General features: G+C 37.7%; 1 protein-coding gene across 1 annotated transcript in view; it reads left to right on the forward strand.

Moving 5' to 3' along the window:
* The window catches only part of LOC139717224 (uncharacterized protein C12orf56-like), a 43,424-nt gene extending 23,386 nt beyond the window's left edge, over positions 1 to 20,038 (forward strand). Inside the window, exons 8-11 of the mRNA XM_071628726.1 lie at positions 12,122 to 12,196; positions 14,261 to 14,341; positions 15,236 to 15,417; positions 19,727 to 20,038. Coding sequence (XP_071484827.1) covers positions 12,122 to 12,196; positions 14,261 to 14,341; positions 15,236 to 15,417; positions 19,727 to 19,904 — 516 coding nt within the window. The 3' untranslated portion in view covers positions 19,905 to 20,038. The remainder of the gene's footprint in view (positions 1 to 12,121; positions 12,197 to 14,260; positions 14,342 to 15,235; positions 15,418 to 19,726) is intronic.
* Positions 20,039 to 20,441: the final 403 nt, after the last annotated feature.

The raw sequence follows: 20,441 nt of genomic DNA on the forward strand, positions 1-20,441 counted from the left end.
TTGCTCATCTTCCAACATCTTTCATCATGAAGAGTATATCTGTAACAAACCCTTTAAGTAGGAAGATCGATAGGAGATAAGGTTTCAAGGGTCAGTTGTAAGCATTGTGGAAGCAAAACTTCGTCATCAGCAAGGAACTAGTCTTTAGAGATGTTTTGATCGATGTTGTCACATAGTGGCAATGTCTGAATTGGAATAATTCCCAGTTGTGATGTGAGACCCAGACTAGTCTTGTATCAAAGTGTTCTGGTAAACTGGGTGTTGGTCTGTTGAGTATGATTAGCTGTGACATTGCTGCCATCATTGCACTGCCATTCAAGCCACACTTTGACAGTCACCATGCCAGCAGCTTGCAACCATGCATGAGAAACTTCTGTAAAAGTGGATATTTTTGCACAAGTATTTTTTTTTGTTGTTTTTGTGCCCTGCTGGGTAATACAAAATTTGTGTGTATTTAATTCTGTGAAATCAAGACATTTTATATGATACAGTAGTGGTGGTTATTATAGCGAGAAAAATCTTTGCTTGCTTCTATTTTTGCAAGAATTGCCACAATGCAAAAATTTACATTTTTATAGTATTCAAATTATTGTGTGAAACACCATATATAGGTATTGCAAGCTGCGGTGACCAAAAGTGGATTCTCCTATAGAGAGGCCATTATACATGCTTGCCCTTCTAAAAACTCTGTTGTCTCTTGCAAAATCTTCATCAGTGCAATGTGATTTTAATTTAGATCATATTCTGCTTATAGTTACTTATAGACTATAATTGAACAAGCAAGCTTCTGTCCCCTGTTGAATTAATTGTAGCCAATTTTAAGCATCTAGCATACGTGTAGTCCCATGGGAAAAATTAAAAATAAGTTTTCCTTGTTCGCTGCTAGAAGCAGCCATAATCTTTCTGGGGTTACCATTCAAATGAATTTACAAGTTGTGACACTCAGAATATAATTTTAGAAAAAAAATCATTTGGTATTGCAGATATGACCTCATAGGCACATTGTCAGCTCTTTAATTACATCATGGATGAAAGTTGGGATCTAATTCATGCTGTCCAGATACACGTGAACATGTCATAGAATTCAGTCAGTGAGGTCAAGAGAAGAAAGTAGAATGTATGAGACATGTGTATCATTACTGAATAGTTTGGTTGTGTGTTTCCCAGAGTGTAAAAATGAAAGGGGCAAGGTATCATAGCCATCAAGAATGTACTTTGTGCATCCATCTTTGTTCAGGGCTTTAACTTCAGAAAAGACTTTCAAATTAATCATCCAAATTTGTGAGAGCGGCAGAAGGGGAGACTGTCCGTGTTGTGGATTATGCTGAATAAATGATATTCAGCGAGGTGATCTAGAGATAGCCTGTGTCCAGCAAACGAGCACTGGCATGGAATTGGCTGATCCATGGCTCATTTATTATGTGCACCATGTTAAAGGGAAGTTATGGGAATATAATTACCTCTGCTCTGAGATGTTAATATCTGATTTTGAAAGCTACCAATATATGGTACAATAGCGAGGTGATTTTGATAAACTTTGTCACTTCATGAAATATAAGTGGAAGAAGAAAGGGGGTGAAAGCAGTTAGATAGTGCACTTTGATTGCTACAAAAGAGACATTTATAAACCTGGAATAAAATTGTTTGGACCTCGTGTTTAGAATGTCTAATATTTCTTAGTGAAATGACTTTATGAAATGGTGAGTGTTAGCATCTGTAATTGACATATTGAATAGAACGATATATGAGAAAATTTTTTGTCAGTCCCTTACTTTGCTTTCAAAGACACCACTTTCTCTTTAAAGACAAGGCTTTGTCCACAGCCAATTCTGCCCATCTATCTCTCACCATTTCATCTTATCTCCACACCTCTATTGAAGCTAATTTTCTGCTAGACTGTGTTCATCATAGCGTGAGCACTTCACTCCCATGCATTATTACTGCATCATCAGATGTATGGAATTAATCTCTTATTGCCTTGACCCACACAGAGCTCCTCCAAAAGCTGTCGTTTTCATTTATTTCAGGTTTGCTAGATCACTCAGCTACTACGTGATGATTTCAATGAATATTGCCGGAGTGTTTTGCCACCTCTCGTGGGAAAAGGCTGCACTGTAGTTGAAATGTGTTTCCATCTCATCAAATAACAGCGGAATGCAGGGTTGAGCCCGTGCTGGTGTTGCATCATTAATCAAGAACAATTGTCTGTGCCCATCATTATGTGTGTGCGTGCTACAATGTATGTCACTGTTCATCAGCCCTACACAATTCGAAGACCTTGCACAAGTCATCAGTATTTACCTTCTTTCTCATATTTTTTTTTTCTCTCTCTTTTAAATTCTAAAATGATTCAGTCTTTTTCTTCTGTGTAGATTTGTTGGTTTGCTTTTGACATAGTGTAGAAATAAGTTAAGTCTTCTTTTCCTTCTTTTTTTTCTTATTCATTTTTGTTTTTAGCTGTGTGGTATCATGTATTTAATGTATTGAAGCCATGATGCCAAACAGGTTTGCTACAAATCTGACCCAAAAAAATATGATAGTGCCTTTAGCAGCAAAAACTGGTAGGTGACAGCATCATGTTTACCGTATCGTATCCATCACCAAGCTGCCAAAGGCTTCTCAGAAAGTGATAATATTTGTTCTCACTGTTATAATACCAGTGAGCTGGTTGTAGAGGAGATACATGCTTTGATACGCAGCCTGCTCTGGTTTTGATACAGTGTAGCGCTCACCAAATGTATGACGTGTGTATAGGTTTTTTGTGCAGACAGATGCTGCAACAATGTCTTCGCTTGTCCAGTGTTGACAAACTAAGATGTTAATCACAGTGATGATGATGATGATGATGATGATGATGAGGAGGAGGAGGAGGAGGAGGAGGAAGACAGTGATGGTGATGGCATTGGTAGTGGTGGTGGTGATGATGATGATGATGATAGTGATAATGATTACGAGAATAAAAAGTTCATAGTGCCCTCCAAGCGTCTTTGATGATTTAAAGATGGACATGATAAAGTAGTTTTAATTAGCTGTAGAAGATGAAAATCAGACTGTCAAAGTAGTACAGCTGCATTGTATTAAGACTATAAGCCAGGGGCTTTGTCAGACATTTGGTCGACATAATGACCTTGCAATCTTGTTGTTTTAAAAGAAATAAAAAAAATCTCACACAGCACATATGCAGACAGAATTTGAAGTTTTTTCTTCATATACTTTTTATGGAGTGTATACATCATAGGACCAGCAGAAAAAAAAAAAAAAAATCTACACTAAGATGTTATACTGATCCAGCTATTTCCGTATATCACCATGGCAACACAAAGGTCATATGCCATACTGTATTTGGCCTTTAGGTACATGCAATGTATACACTGTACGATCCCGGAAAAGGAACATGAAATCTTAAGAGTCTGCAACTTACAAGTGATTAAGGCACGTGCAGTGAATGACGTAGCAGTTTGTTCAGAGTAAATCACACATGGTACCATATGTACCCTGTACTGTGAGATAATAGTGAAGGAATGGACTCTGGGGAGTTAGCAAATATTGGTGGTTAGCAACTGTATGAGGGCTTGAAACAAAGTAAATATGTTCTTAGGGAGATCCTGTTCGAATTGTCTTCATTCAGGAAATTCATGTAGGAAATGAGAAAGGGAGTTCAGGATTAATTCTCTATACATTGTAGAATAAAAATGTGTTGGTGTGCTAAGCTTATCACAGCAACCTGTTCTCAGTGTATACTGAAATCTTTGAATGAAATGGCTTTACTTTGCAAACTTTGCAAGTAGATTGATCCTGCTTTCAGCTCTTCAGCTGGTTGTGTAAATGAAATTTAGTATGTTAAGAGAATTTGGCTGGATTTAGCATGGCTGGCTCATTACACAGTTTCTATGTAAACAGGATCGTGTGGATAAACAGGTTTTAAAAAGATATTGAAAACATAATCCTCTCAAAAACTGGTCATACAGACAGGATTACCTAGTTTTACTTTTGTTACAAGTTTGTGAGAATTGGTGTGACATCGGATATTTTCTCACAGAGAAATGTTTATATTGATATTCTTTCTATGCCTTAATATAGGTTGCATGCGTGTGATGTGATATCTTCTCTCGTATGATCGCAAACGAGAAATACATCGTGATATTGGGTTTTTTTTTCCACCTGGCTTCCTTTCACTATCCTGTTATTGTTTTCAATAATCATTAAAATTTCAAGGGCCTGTGTGAGCACATACAATGTAGGAACATTATACACTAGATGTTTTATGTGCCATATAAGCATTGCTAATTATCATTATAATTATTAATTTGTGATCATACCACCCTAGTGTCTGATAATAAGAGCTGTCAGCCACAATTTTTCAACCCCCTCCCTGGCCTTATTTCCTAAATTCACTTCAGCATCACTTACACACACACACACACACACATGAAAGAAAATCAAAAGTGGAGAGCAAAGAGTCACTTAAAACCTACCCTTTAAAATAATGTGATTCAATCATGAAAACTTAGACAGTGTTGATCTGTGCATATTTGTTATACAAGGAAGGATGTTCTTAGAAGTACCTCGTTCAGCAGGAGTTGGCATTCCTGTGACATGAGTATGCACCATAGTATCCATTTTTTCTTTTTTTATTACTCAATATAAATGGATACCTTTAAGTCTGTTTGAGTAAAGAGTCAACTTTACATATGGTACTTATCGAGAGCAGTCAGTTATTCTTGATCTTTGTATGTTGATAAACCTGTATTTTGCTTCAAACCCAGGAGCCAATTGTTTGAAATGAAGGCATAATTTGCTAAAATTTCAATGCAGTATTACTTGCAGTAGTGTCTAATAATTTTGTAACCTCATGCCCCTCAGCTTTCTGTCAGTAATAATGAACATGACATTTCCATATTTTTCTTCCTCTATACCAAGGCATACAATTACCTTAAATCAATGGTATAGAAGAGTTGTGAAAATGAAGACCCATTTTCATCTGTTCATGAACTACCCTTTACACATATTTAATGGAAGTTGAAGTAAACAACCCATTCAAGAAAGCTACACCTTGTAAATCTTTGGCAAATTGTCTGTCCTTGCCACCCCCTCCCCCCTCCCCCCTCCCCCTCCCCCCCCCCCCCCCATTACTGAGTAAAGGTTAACTTCACATAAATTTGTATTTTTAGTTCTGGTTTCTGAAGTACATTGTAGAGAAAAGTGTTGACTACTCACCCAAAAAGCCATTTAGTGAATATTGCAATATGAGAACCATTTTCATAATGAGTTTTTGTACTCTATCCGCTGCCTCGTGATGCAGTAAATTAGTGTCTTTAAAAACTATGTCTGTTGAAAAAGACTGGTATACATCTAACAAGCAAAATTCATCTCTCCCATGAATCGCATCATTGCGTACTTACCCTGCATTCATTTCTCTATCAGTTATAGAAAATTGACCCACAGATTACTTTATTCACTGTCCCAAGGTGGATATTACATTGCAGTTAAGATTCAGGAATATAAACAGGAAACCATGTCAGTGACTACACTGTACATAATTATTCACATGATTGTGTAACTAACACTTGTCCAAGTAACCCAGAAATATTGATGCTATGCGATTTTTATGTAAAAAGTGATGATATTCCACCATATCCTTTTTCGGTTTTAGGTTGAATGAAAATGAGTAAAGCTTCATCAAGTTCTTTCTACATTCTCTTACTTGTAAAAAGTAACATCTTTGTGATCATCTTAGTATCTCCCCCACTTTTGCCTGGGTTTTGTTTGAAGTTTTTTGTTGTTGTAATAAACCATCGTTTTATTAGTTTTTCATAGTTTTTATTTCTTCTACCAATAGAGTTATGTTTTGACGGTATGATGCTATTTGATTGATCCTTTCTTCTTTTATAGCAAGTATTTACATCTATGTGTGTGTTGTCAGGGCCATTTGCCCTTTTTTTTTAGCTTTATATGATTCTTCCAAAATTCTTCATGGCTTTGCTTGTTTGCTGTGTAATTTCTAAGATATCATTGCTGTTTCACACAATTCATGTCTCATGCTGCTTAATCCTCGGCATATTAGTCAAATAGTTCAGAAGCGATACTCCAGAAAGTAAACATTGATGTTTATCTATTTGTGCATTAGCTCAGTGTGGAGTATCAATTTTCAGTATTTCTGTTTAAAAAAAATAAAAAAAATCTGCATTCAAGTTTGAATTTGTCTTATCTTCGTCTTGCAGTCTGCTTTGTCGAACATTTTTAGAAGATTTGAGAGCAACTTCTTTGCTTCCTTTGTCTAAGAGGCAATCTAGTAAAATCTCACCATGTAGCTATTATAAGTGGTCCATGATGTAGAATCTTTTGTTCATTCTAGGACCAACATTCATCAGAGAAAGAAATCCACTTGGTGGACCAGAAATCCCAAGAGCAAGAACTTCTTATTGTGCAAACATTCAAGAAACCTAACATGGCAGCTATCATGTCACAGGAGGGTTGCTTATCAAACACAAACAAGACATACCTGTGCAAAGGTTTTATTGAAAGAGGAACTACTTAAAGGGATGGTATAGTTTTGGTTAGGATTGGGCCTCAACTTTCCAACTTTTCTTAGAGAGAAGGAGAAACCTCATGAAATATTAAAGAGCATACAATTTTAAGAGGAATTTTATGTTCATTTGATGAATATTGGTTTTGAAATGGCTGAGATGTCCCAAAACAAAGAGATCCTAATAAAAGATGGGACCCACCTTTGATTAGGACCACTTCGTTTTACTTTGTTTTTTTGATATCTCAGCCATTTCAAATCCAATTTTCATCAAATTAACTTGGAAGTTTTCTTAGAATTTTATGCTCTTTATTATTACCCTTATCAGGCATCTGAGCTGTGGTTCTTCAAAATTGTATTCCCCTCGTCTTACGCACGGGATTGCACACAAGCAGGGAGAAAAGGGGTGAATTTCTCATATTCCCCTCTATGGCAAACGCCTGTGGGATTTGCATGTTAAAAACAAGGTGAATATAGTATCCGGGCACTTGAGCTCCCAGTGAGGAAAATTTGCTGTTGATGACAGTTTCTCGCAGAGTGGTTTCGCTACGAAGGGCAAATTCCCGTAGGTTAACACATAAAACTAAAGGACGATCGCTGTTACTGTGTGAGCTTGCTGTTTCTATGTGCACCACATACCCGAGTTTCACGACAGAATGCAAATTTTCATAGGTTAACACGTAAAAATAGAGGACGATCCCTGCGCCTGTGTGAGTTGGCTATTATACGCGTACCACATACCTGAGCTGTGAATAGGGATGTAGCAAGCAGTTTGGTGTAGAGCTTGAGCTGTTGCCGAGTAGATTTTTACTGTGAATTGGGAAGTTGTAAAAAGTTTATATTGTAATGATTTATTTTACTGCTCAAGATGCCTGAAATGGGTAATAATAATGATATGGACTGTCTACTTTCAGGGAATATGACATTGATTGCCCTCACTAGAATTGTATACAGTTCTAGTTCAGGCAATAAATGTTGTATCCCCCTCAAGGCCAGTCCATATTATATTAATATTCCATGAGTGGTTTCTAATTATCTCGCAAACAATTAAAATCTGAATCCCCCATCTCAACCACAACTATACCATCCCTTTAATATATGTGTTTGATAATTGCTACATCAGTCATTAGTAATAGAGATAAACTGATCACCAAAATACCAGTCATCTTTGTGTGTGTGTGTGTGTTACTAGATGAATGATACAGTGTATAACATATGTGGCTGTGATTTGAACCAATGTGTACTTACAGACCAGTAATAGGGAGTTGTGTGTTTATGTTCATATCAACAAGTCCTTGTACGGATATCATGCTCAGGACAGCTCTCATGTCAATACATGCCAAGAAAAATTACCGAGAGGGTTAGTATCAATAGAAATTACTTCCTTGAGAAGTACAACATAAACTGTAACACAGACTGAAAGTTATTGATGAAAGCAACTCGCGCATCAGTTGTCAAAAGAAAGTCAACGGAAAGGCGAAAATACTTTGACAACAGCAGCCACTCAATAGAGCAAAACATCCAAATTCTGAACCCACTTGCCAAATGTATAGAAGGTTAAAGGGATAGTACAGTATTGGTGGAGATGAAAATTGGGCTTTTAAGTTTTTGCAAGATACCAAGAAAACATATATGATATAGTACAGAGCATACCATTTTAAGAGGAATTCAAAGTTTATTTGATGAAAATCGGGTTTGGAATGGCTGAAACATCCAAAAACAAAGTAAAACAAAGCGATCGTAACAAAGTGTGGGTCCCACACTTTCTTAGAATCGCTCTTTTTTAGACATCTCAGCCATTTCAAAACCAATTTTCATCAAATAAACGTTGAATTCCTCATAGAATCACATGCTCTTTTATATTTCATAAGAGGTTTCTCATTATTTCACCAAAAAATGTTAGAAACCTGAAATTAGGTCTCAACCAAAACTGTACGATCCCTTTAAGAGCAAATAAGTTTCAGTATTTACCATCCTTCAAAGCGTTGAAATTGTACCTCCTTGTTTACTTGTTGAGGATGGGTCTCGAGTCCCGAGTATACTCGGGCAAGTGTCTATGGAAAATGCGTGTTGTAGCAAAATCAGCCCGTCCTAAATGGGTTAATTTTCTTGCTCATATGATGGGCTACAAAGTAGCAATGTTTCCCTCAAAGATACATTGTCTCCAGGAATATGTATTAAGAAAACAAAGCACTAATGTTCTTTCTCTTTATCAAGACAGAAGAAATTAGTCACCTCGTACAGATTCAAGACAAACCCAAAGCATGTCTGTTTTATTGTATGCAAATTACAAAGCAAGGAGAAATTTAGGAGACTTGTCTGCAAAACATAGTTCTCAGAAGGGCTCAAAATCCATCTTACACCATTTGGAATTTGCTTGTAGTACAACAAAAGGGTTTACCAAGAATCTTGCCTGGCTAATACGATTTGCCAGGATGATGTGTTGTTTTGGAGTACAATGTATTTTTAAATCACAAGGGTAAAATGGTAATAAAAGTCGCGGTGTATCCTGCCGATTCACTCTAGCGCGGAAGATCCATAGATACTGCTGTTTCCCTGAGTTGTCAATTATTGATAATCTATTATGAAAGATTATGCAGCAGCCATGATCATTTACAGTATGCTCTGCGACTGTAATTCTTCCAGTAAATGCTTTTGGCTAGTATTTCTCATTTTCATTATTACCCAACTGAATTTGTGTTATCACAGCATTATTTCACTCATTTCTTGACATACATAATGTCTCCATTCTAGAGCAAAAATCAGCCATTTTTTTACAGGCGTATGGAAATTATGTTTTGCCTTTAATCAAATATATCCAGTCGTGTCATGTGGTGCCATATTGAGGTGCTGTCATCCTGAATGATTTGTAGAGATTAAGGCGGAAACAACATTCATATTCCTGTCATCAGGTTTTCTTTGTCTTTTTCACAAGCTGCCTCCTAACTCTCACTCCTCTTTCCCTTTCTTTATATAGTTTCAAATGTTAGGAAGCAGTTTTCCATTCTATAGGAGAATACTTCTTCCCTGTCAAAAACCATAACTACCATGTTCTATATATGTCTGTGAGATGTAAGGCATTCGTGGTCTACCACAACACCCGCACTCACACACACACAAACAGCATTGATCATACAGTCCAAGTCATGCAAACTCACCATTGAATGCTATGTGAGCTCCTCCCTTTCAAACTCGTGTCATCATCCGTTTCTTTGTGGTAGGAAACTGTGTCGTTGTGTGCACTTCTGTCCATGTGTAGCCTGCCTGATAAAATACGTAATACTTCCTCTTTGGAGGTGTATATAACATCTGAATGTGTCTCACTCTCATTCTCTCGCATATGAATGAAATCAATATCCATATCCTTGTAGGAATAAACATGCAGTATCCTGTGATGGGTTGAAAAGATAAGTCATTACCAGTTAAACTTGGTCTTGGGCTTATATCTGTAACATTAAAAAAGTCATTTAATAGATTATAGGCAGACAGAAAGGATAAATACATGGTACAATATATGATATTTTGCAGGACAACACTACTGTAGCAGCAATGGATGAAAAAAAAAATTATTTTCATGATGCTTTTTGCAGAAGTAGAATTATTTGAAAAAATTAAAGTCAAAGGTCAAAAGTCTCCATTAATGCACATGATAATTGCATGTAAGGTGTAATTGAAGCAGATGTTTCAACACACAAAAAAAGGAACCTTAAATGATAATTTGCAAACTTAGAAATGTACAGTTTAATGCTCTATCAAAGCATAATATAGGAATATCAGTAGATTGTACAATGTACCTGTCTTAAGCCTTGTGTTATTGTTTTGTATTATTGTTATTTGATCCTTTGAATGCCATTTTGTTAAATAATCCATGAAGTATTTCGTCCTTAGCTTGACAGCAGTGTAAATTCTTAGGATTTTATCATGAATCCCTTCACACACATTGGCATAGTGTAGTAGTAATATGCAATGTGAACACGAATCCTCTAAATCATAATCTGTCCTGATGGCATAAAATCCGCAGTCATTCAGTGTCACAACAAGACCATTCACACCAACATTAATGTATCAAGATAGAAGAAAAGAGACAACTTAGTACTGAAAATTCAAAATAAAGCAGCTCTTTCTTAACCACAGTAACACCCAGTGTGAATGGATGGGGGTAAAACATTATGGAGTTTATTGTCACAATATTTCCAGTGAGACTGGGCTTGATGACGATAGATTTATTCTGCCACAGATCAAAAAAAAAATATCAGTGGATTCCCCGAAGGCATATATATATATTCACCAAAGGATCTGGATATGACATTGTCACTTCACAAGGCTGTGACTGTGCTCGTATCGTAGTACTAGTGTACTTTGAATGCAGAGTTTCTTATCTGCTTGTGGTAGAATTTTTCCTTCCTGTTTCCCTAATAAGAGCCTGTGTGTTGTGCTGTATATGGAAAGGACATTTGTTGTTTGTGTGGTGTACCAAATAGCAGGAAGCTGACATAACCTTTAAAGGTTATAATTATCGCTCTAAGAATGTGTGAAGTGTTAACATGCAAGATTTTATATATCATTCTAGTCATCTTCATCAATCCATCGGTATCCTTGTTTTGCAATTTCATACATGCCATACATCTTGTTTATTTTGGTTTTGGTTTGTTTTGTTTCTCTTTGATTTTTTCATTGTTTTGTTTTGTTCACTTTCTGTTTTTAGAGGGGGTTTATCCTCATTTTCATGATGCATGTGTTATTGCTTTGATGCATAGCCATCCAGGTATAAAAGGTTTTATACTGGTATGTTTTAGTGCCATTGTTGGTCCTGGTTATACTCAAGAGATTCTTGTTTTGTAGTGTGTTCTGACATTTTATCCAAATTATGTTTCTCTGACATTCAGAATTCATAAGATAGTTGAAAAAAGGGGAGGATAAAAGTACAAAAAAGTGTCAAAAGATCTTAGTATAGTGAAAAGGGGACTTTCCCCTCACCTCTGTGTCATTTGGGGGGGGGGGGGTAGGGAGTGGGGAGAAGGGTGATATGGAGAGTGTGAGCATGTATGACTTCTCTAAAAACCTCCCAGTCCAGGAGTATGCATAGAGCATTCAATAGGTTTGCTGCAAACTGGTTTATTTTGAGCACTAGAGGGCTCAAGCACCTAATCCTTAAACTTTCAGTTTCAGTCTACTGCTTGGATATTGCAAGAATCCTCCATCCTTGTCATGTATCTTGGCAATTAATTAGAAAACAAGGTCAAGTAAAGAGATTTTGCACCATTCACAGATTGAAGTATATTGTCACTTTAAAAATCACTGATATTAGATACCTTGTACAATGGTACAGAGATGTAAAGTTTTTCAGACACAGAATAGACAGTCTGTCATAAAACTTTGGCAAAGCTAAATTGAATACAAAGCTAAATGAGACATTTAGGTCTTTTGAATGACTGATAGGACAGGGTTAGCTGAAAAAAGAAAAGAGTACTTCTAATATGCATTGTACCATGGGATGTTTCAGCTTGTTTGATTTGCTAGAGTACTGGAGAGTGTATCATATCTAGACATTTTGTGTGACAGTATCTCCTTTGTATTGTCTGCTGCCCCCTACAGGTGGCGAAGTTGGTTCAGGAGCTGACCAATGCATCAACCATCGTTCTCTTTGAGCTGATACTCATCGCCCATCAGGTGAGAATGGGGGAAGTCTTGCGCCCTCTCTTGTCTAAGTACACTCAGGCTACAGCAAGAATCCTTTTCTCTTCAGTACTGAGAGACAAGGAATATTATTTCAGTAACAATCAGATAGTAGCTATGATAACTACAGCAAGATGTCTTAAATACCACTAAATAGAAAATTCTTTAGACTCTGTCCTCAGGTAAAAGTGGTAGAAGCTACAAAGCCATGGGAACATTTACTAGAAATACAAACTGTCAAGGCAATTACAAATTACAGCTAGGATTGGGAGAACAGACACTGCTTGATGTGTTTCTTGGACTGACCCAGATTTGATTAGGTATAAAGGTGAAGAGCGAGAGAGTTGAAAAGGATTGGGGTGGGGTGGGGGGGGGGGGGTACGGATTTAGAAAGTTCTCTTGCTGTAAAGTTTTGCCCTATGTGTTGATACACATAAGGGAGAAGGTGGATGGAAGATCTGAGGGAACAGTGTAGAGTAAATGAGGTATAACCTGTTATGGTATAATTGTCATTAACCCACTGAGGACAGTTTGATTTTACTACAACACTCATTTCTTGAGTATACTCGGACTTCATCCTCAATGGGTTAAGGGAAAGACCATGAATTGAATAGTATATGCCTTCAAGGTAAGAGCTACACAAGTATACTCCAATATACTTTAGTTCCTCCTCTTTTAGTAACAAGTGTTCCTTTCAAGTATTCAAAAAGTGTGGATGACCAGGTAGGAATACTTGATTTTTGTCCCCGCCGAACGAGTTCGAGCAGGGGACTATGAAACGGGCTCCGTACGTGTGTGTGTCCGTGTGTCCGTCCGTCCGTGTGTCCGTGTGTGCGTCCGTGTGTGCATCCGTGTGTGATCAAAATCTTCAATTTGCTACTTCTCTGTCATTTATGAGCCAATTTTGATTCTGTTTGCTTTATATGATAGCACTACATGGGAGCTTTGAAACTTCTACACAGAATTTCAGTCGTGACCTTTGACCTTGACCTTTGACCTATATTGTACATTTTGCTACAAAATGCTACTCCTTCGCCATTTCTAACCCGATGTCGATTCCGTTTGCTTTATGTGATGGCACTAGGTGAGGGCTTCAAAACTTCTACACAGAATTTTGACCTTTGACTTCTTTGACCTTTGACCTTGATTTTTGACCTGTATTGTACATTTGGCTACAAAATGCTACTCCTTCGCCATTTCTAACCCGATTTCGATTCCGTTTGCTTTATGTGATGGCACTAGGTGAGGGCTTCAAAACTTCTACACAGAATTTTGACCTTTGCCTTCTTTGACCTTTGACCTTGACCTTTGACCTGTATTGTACATTTTGCTACAAAATGCTACTCCTTCGCCATTTCTAACCCGATTTCGATTCCGTTTGCTTTATGTGATGGCACTAGGTGAGGGCTTCAAAACTTCTACACAGAATTTTGACCTTTGACTTCTTTGACCTTTGACCTTGATATTTGACCTGTATTGTACATTTGGCTACAAAATGCTACTCCTTCGCCATTTCTAACCCGATTTCGATTCCGTTTGCTTTATGTGATGGCACTAGGTGAGGGCTTCAAAACTTCTACACAGAATTTTGACCTTTGACTTCTTTGACCTTTGACCTTGACCTTTGACCTATATTGTACATTTTGCTACAAAATGCTACTCCTTCGTCATTTCTAACCCGATTTCGATTCCGTTTGCTTTATGTGATGGCACTAGGTGAGGGCTTCAACACTTCTACACAGAATTTTGACCTTTGACTTCTTTGACCTTTGACCTTGATTTTTTGACCTTTATTGTACATTTTGTTACAAAATGCTACTTCCGGCGGGGACATATATTACGCACCGCGTAATTTCTACTTTTCCTTGTTCAATGTGCAAAAGATCATTCAAATTGCTCAAGGTAAGCGGAATACTGTAATGTGCCGCAGGGTATGAAATATTTTGTCACCGGGCCTGCCTGAGTAAATCATCAGTAGGTTTGAATAAAGTATGAGCTGCCCCTGGGAGTTTTCACTTCGAAAGTCATATATTTATGTTCGTCTTGATCTGCGTACAGTCTAACTGGGGAAATGATGAGGGCAAGTTCTTCAACATTTGCTGGTTGGTGAGGGTCCTGGAAACCACCCAAGCTACTCTGGTAAGTCATATGTGTACCCCTTGACTCTAGCAAAGGGGGCCTTGTAGGGCTGTAAGATTTGCAATGCTGAAGAATCCCCTACAATGATTTCTTCATGAAAAACTAAGAGCAGCAGCAGCATCTACACAGGGGTGCCACAATTTTGCAATATTTAACTATGTGTAGCTGAACCAGAACAACAGTGGTTGTTATGATAACAAAGTAATGGGTATTCATATACACCGTACAATAAAGTCATCTTTTTTTCTTATACACAAATCACAACACCAATAGCTTTGTCGTCAGTTCTTTCTGAAAACTGTGACTATAAGGATGATGACCCAAAACTTTGCAGCTGAAATATTGAAATACATGACATTCCTGGAATTTACTTTGTAGAGAACAGATTATTGTCTCTATTTCATCAGAGTGAATCTTAATACTTGATCCTACTGTATGTCCAATAGATACTGTGTGTAGTACATGCATAGCCTTCCATTTCTTTTTCTTTTTTTACGATGATAATGTAGTGCATATAGTGCAGCATTGACTAATTGTTAATGTTTTAAATATGTGTAATTCTGAGTTTGCCAAACGTTGTTGTGAAGTCACTGGTGTGTAAAATGTGATATGATATTGTAAGAGTATGTCATCTAATGATGCATACATCTTACCCTTATTCATTTAGTATACTAGTGTATAGAACACATGGATGTCTTGTTCTGTTTGCTCCCACTGAACATGAAATACAGCTTAACGGTATGCGTAGAAATTGCAGACACAGTCTAACTCCTTAAGTCCCATCAGCAACATGATGACATACAAAGTCGATGTGATTTTAGCCTGGTGGTCGTGAGATGGTTAAAAATAGATTCTCCGTCTCCATTCCTCCCATGTCTGCTCTGCTTTCTCCAGTTCAACTACGTGGAGCGAGTGCTCGCCCAGGCCATGAAGCTACTGATGCCTTCCCGGCATGAGAAGCTGACGCCTAGCGACGCCGTGCTCCTCTTCCAGCAGTTCTTTGTCCTCCAAACACTCCTGGAGTACAGCTCCTCCGTCTCCGCCCACGTCAGAACCAACTACAACGAGGAGTTTAGGTGAGAGAGAGAGACAGTTCCATCTCCTCATGATTGATGATATATCTTTCTGCAGGTGCACGGTGTCTCGTGCTCATTAGAGGAGAATAATACCCCACTATAAATGTAAATTCAGTGAGTGCGGCAGTATTAGTAAGTTGAGGAAAATCAGACAATTTGTTCAAAAGTTCTGAGTTTTTAAGTCTTTGGCACAGCCATCACTGGATGAGAAGACTTCAACATATTGTAACTTTATGCATGGACAATGATATCAACAAACTATATAGAGAATTCAACCTATTTCATGCTTGTGGCATGATAAAAATGCACTTCACTTACCCTTTCAGAAAACAGGGAGAATCATATGTCAATATCACAACTAGAGAATACATACTTTTCATTTTTTTTAAATGACATTTTTATATGATTTCCTTTATATCACCAGATTTTCCTCAAAGTTCCTCATAATATTGCCTTTATGTTCCCAGGCACTTTATAGCCCACCTTCATCACCATTTTGGTAATGCCTCCAAATTTAACGTACAATTTTTTTGTAGTTGAAAAGTTAGCGCAAGCCCACTTATATGTAACAATGTACCTCAGTCCAACAGAGAGCCACCTAAGGTAACACGATAGAAATAGGCTTATTATGTAGGTAATCTCTATTCATAGACAATTATTAGCCAGGTATCTGTATCAGTGAACAAAGCGCTTCAACGTGCATAGCAAATATTGAATGAAGCACATTGTTAAAGGGCTAACTGAAGCGTTGTGAGGAGTAGGGATAATCTGGAAGCAACTCTTGGATAAGGCGGGTGCTGTTTGTAAAGTGCAGTATCAGAGCATATTCAAAGCAACTAGAGATGAATAGAGTGCAATCAGAAGAGACTTGCCATATCTAATCAGATTTAGACATAAATGATAGAGTCATGAAATCTTTGAGCTCTACATGTTTTCATGAAACCATGAAGTTTGTATCAACTACTTATTCAAATTAGCTGAGGTGATCTTGTCTCAACTCACACCTCTACCACTGAATTGTGCACAAAAATATGAAAATCATATATTGGCTAAGTTAGAAGCTTCAGCCCTTATGTCTCTAAAAGTCATGGCTAGGTTACCACAAAGTAATGGATGCAAAGAATTTGAGTTTTCCTCAGTGATTTCATATAAGCAAAGAAATATTGAGAGAAGGTTGGTGGGAAACTTGTCAGACCAAATGAAGTCATTACTGCCTCAAATTTGACTATTCAATTACTGTCATCTAGCTGTTTCATGAAAGTTTATTAAGATTTGATATTCTGTAACTTTCCTACCTTATGTCCAGTTCTTATGAAATCTGTACCATTCTTTGCATTTGATCTTAACCCTGTTTATCAACGTCAACTTGAACATGGTGTGGAAATACCCTTTACATGATTCCAAGCGAACTGAACTGAACTAACATTGAAGAGATCGATTCCATGCAAGGTTTTGAGTCAGATGCTTAACTGAAAGGGATGAATTGTAAATCTTTTAAGAGGAGAATCTTACAAGAGATGAAAGGCAAAAAGGGCCTGTTTTGCTACCAGAGATGGGAGATCTGAGATAAAAAGGTGATATGTATATACGATATATATATATATATATATATATATATATATATATATATATATGTGTGTGTGTGTGTGTGTGTGTGTGTGTGTGTAGAAAAAGAGAGACAGAGACAGATAATAAGAGAAATTAGAGAGAAAGAGAGGGAGATTGATAATATGAGAGAGAGGGAGAGAGAGATATATTTTTGTACTCGTGAGAGACTGAATATGATGGACATCAAAATTTCTCTTCTCTAGTGCACTTGTTGGCATTCTCACATAGCTTGACATTGATTTCATTAACAGGGCATCTGCAAAGAAAAAGATACGAATTGAAGATTTAGATGACGAGAATAAGAGAACGTGGAAAGCTGGTATCCTCCTTGTCACAAAACTCATCCGCAGTATGAGTTCAGATTATAGAAGCACCTCACGGCATCCAACTATCATTAGTAGAAACATAAACTTCCACACTCTAGACTGCTACCTTCAGTTTCACCATGTGGTGATGCATTTTAATCAGTTTAGAGACTTGTGCAGAATGCATGGATTTGATAAGTCAATTATTTTTCAAAGTTTTTTTTAAAACCACATAATAAAATCAGACCTCTACATATAGAATCACTCCCTAGGGTTAGTCACATAGCATGTGTGGATTTTGATTTCTTTTAGAGTCTTCAAATTCCTTAGATCTCTGCTAAATCATTGGAAGAAATCACATCTGCCAAGAGAAGAGTGAGCAGAGGGCACAAGGCAATCTACGTGCTCTGCTCACTGGCAGCTCATTCACACACACGCACACTTGTGTTTGTGGTTGCCATGACAACATAACTGACAAGCATGCTCCATCAACAAATCCGGGAGTAGAGTGCAAACTGCTGAATTCTTAGGGCAGAGTGAGTCGAGTGAGTCGGCAGTGCAAACAGATGTGTCGTGCCGGAAAGCCACAGGAATTTGCACAGTGCTTGTCTTGCCGTATGTGAAGATGATAATATTGACGGTAAAGTACAGCAGCATGCTTGCACACTTAATGATAATTAAGTTGTACCAACGCCTTATTTGCACTTCCACTTCGCAAGCTTTTGGCACTCACAGTCGGGTTACGAGATTGTGTAACATATTGAAACAGGAAGGGCACATTAGTGTGCCTAAAGATACTGAATTATGGAACTGTCCGGAACAGATATGAATGAGCCTTCAGCTTTCCAATGCTGTATTATATAAACAAGACTTATAGTAACCCTTGCTAATGAATTGCTCTCGGACGGTGGGTTTGCTGAGCAAAATTTGCACAAGTCCAAGAATAATTCTTGAGTTTCTTCAATCAGCATGCGGCGACTTGATGATGCAGTATTTGTTGAAAGCATGCATCTTGCCTAGCAGTGGAGATCTTAGATATAAGGAAGTTTTTTTATCACACCATATGTTGGAGTTCGTACAGCATTAATATAAGGTTTATGTTGTGAACTATGTATGCAAAGTTTGCGTGTCCCACCAGTTAATTGAGTGCCATTAAAACTTGGATGTATTGCTGTGGTGTGGCAGTGTGTTCCGATGCCTGAAATTCTGGAGCTGAGGGGCTGAAACATTCATGAACCGTGGGATAAGATTGTTTTTTTTTAATTCAATGAATGAGCACTTAATGTGAAATTAGAAGCTGGCAGTAGGAGGTATTTTCAGTGATGTCCTGAATTTTAGGCTAACATGATTTGGATGGATTTTAATCAACAAATGATACTGCTGTCAAAATGCAATATATTTTTCCAAAGTTTTGATATAATGTGATATTTCATGTTCTGATATGCAATAGTATTCTGTTATGCAGCAAACATTGTCAATGAGGAGACAAAATATTGGTACCAGGTTTCTATGCTACTTTCTCGTCAGAATAGCCACCTTAAAGGTGCTATTGACCATTGGGAGCAGTGATTTAAAAAAAATGTTCGAGTTATCACATTTGATGCATAAGTGTAGGTCAGTTGTATCACAAAACATCCTACCATATTAAAAATTTTGCAATAAAGCCTAAAATATTAGGAGATATGACTATTTTCCTCAATAAACCATAACTGTTCATGGTTTATTCTGGAAACAAATTTGTTATAACTTGCTCGCATTTTGTATATTTAACAATTTACTTAACATCGATGATACTGATTAACATTGTTACAATGGTTGTTCGTATCCCTAACTCACATTTTAGAACTATTTTGAAGCACTAAAGCTTGGTTTTTGTTTCATCTGCAAATGGTAAATAATGCCATTAAAATCTCAAAAATATGCTTCACGGAATATAATGAAATTTTGAAGTTGAAGATGGATATATATCACTCTTTCCCTGCTTTGCTGCGAATCAACCTCTTCACTGGGTATGATTACGTCATGATGTTTAGTCTCATCCCACAATGAGAGATGTGCAGAGACTCCAACCCCAAGCACCTTCTGATCTGGAGATTCTCCCGCCTGAAACTCCTAGCAAACGGGAGACCCAAGTTTATGTGTGCGAAGCGCGAAGTTCCTAGGGTTATAGATGCTCTCTGGTGCTATCTAAGGCTTATTTTTGCAACATACGATAGCAATAAGTAAAAAATCCTTTCCAACGGGAGACATTGAGCCAGGGCGGGAGAAATTAAATCTCAAACGGGAGAACGGGAGATTTTGCAAAAATGGGTTTTCGGCGGGAGATCTCCCGTCGAAAACGGGAGAGTTGGAGTCTCTGGATGTGTTTGTTTATTTCGCTGTCTCTGCTACATCAGGTACTACGTGCAATCACCCCACATCATCAAGAAGCTGCCGTCGTCGTATCCCATCACGAGACAGACGCTGCAGGTCATCGACGAGGTCCTCAGTCACGTCCTCCAGAAGCCCGCCTCTATCCTGACCTCGAAGAAGGTATCCTCACCCCTGATGACCAAGAGGCCAAAGAAAAAGTAGAACTGACCACAGAGTGACCGCTGACCACTCTGCTGCTGAAGCCACGAGTCCTATGCGGGGATTTCATGGGCTCTGGCAATACCTTGTAAACTGGTCACATTGTGCAAATACAGAAGTTGAGATTGCTTCGTAAAAATTAAGAGAGCATGATTAGAAGGCTATTTCTTTTAAATGCAGCAGTAAGCAGAGGAATTACCGGTAGTTTAAGTAATGCCGCATAGGCCAGTAGAGCATAGTCACGCATAACAGTATGGGGAATATGGTAACTTTTCCATGTAAATACACTGCTGAGGCTCATGGCACAATCTCTCATTGTAAGTTTTAGGTTGAACTTTTCATATTACAGTCTAACTTAGCATTTATGATGAAGCACACTTGCTCAGAGTCCATAATTTGTTACTTTTGCCCCACCTTTTTGAACTGTTCTTCAGAGTATTTTAATATATTACACCCGGCAGATATGCTTTGCAAGTTTTGTACACATGTACACACTAAGATTTCATACAAGTTTACTAAAGATGCTTCGTTATATACAGA

The sequence above is a fragment of the Diadema antillarum genome, unplaced genomic scaffold, assembly GCF_040938485.1.
Source record: "Diadema antillarum isolate AM-2024a unplaced genomic scaffold, OU_Dant_1.0 scf00000072, whole genome shotgun sequence".
NCBI lineage: Eukaryota > Metazoa > Echinodermata > Echinoidea > Diadematoida > Diadematidae > Diadema > Diadema antillarum.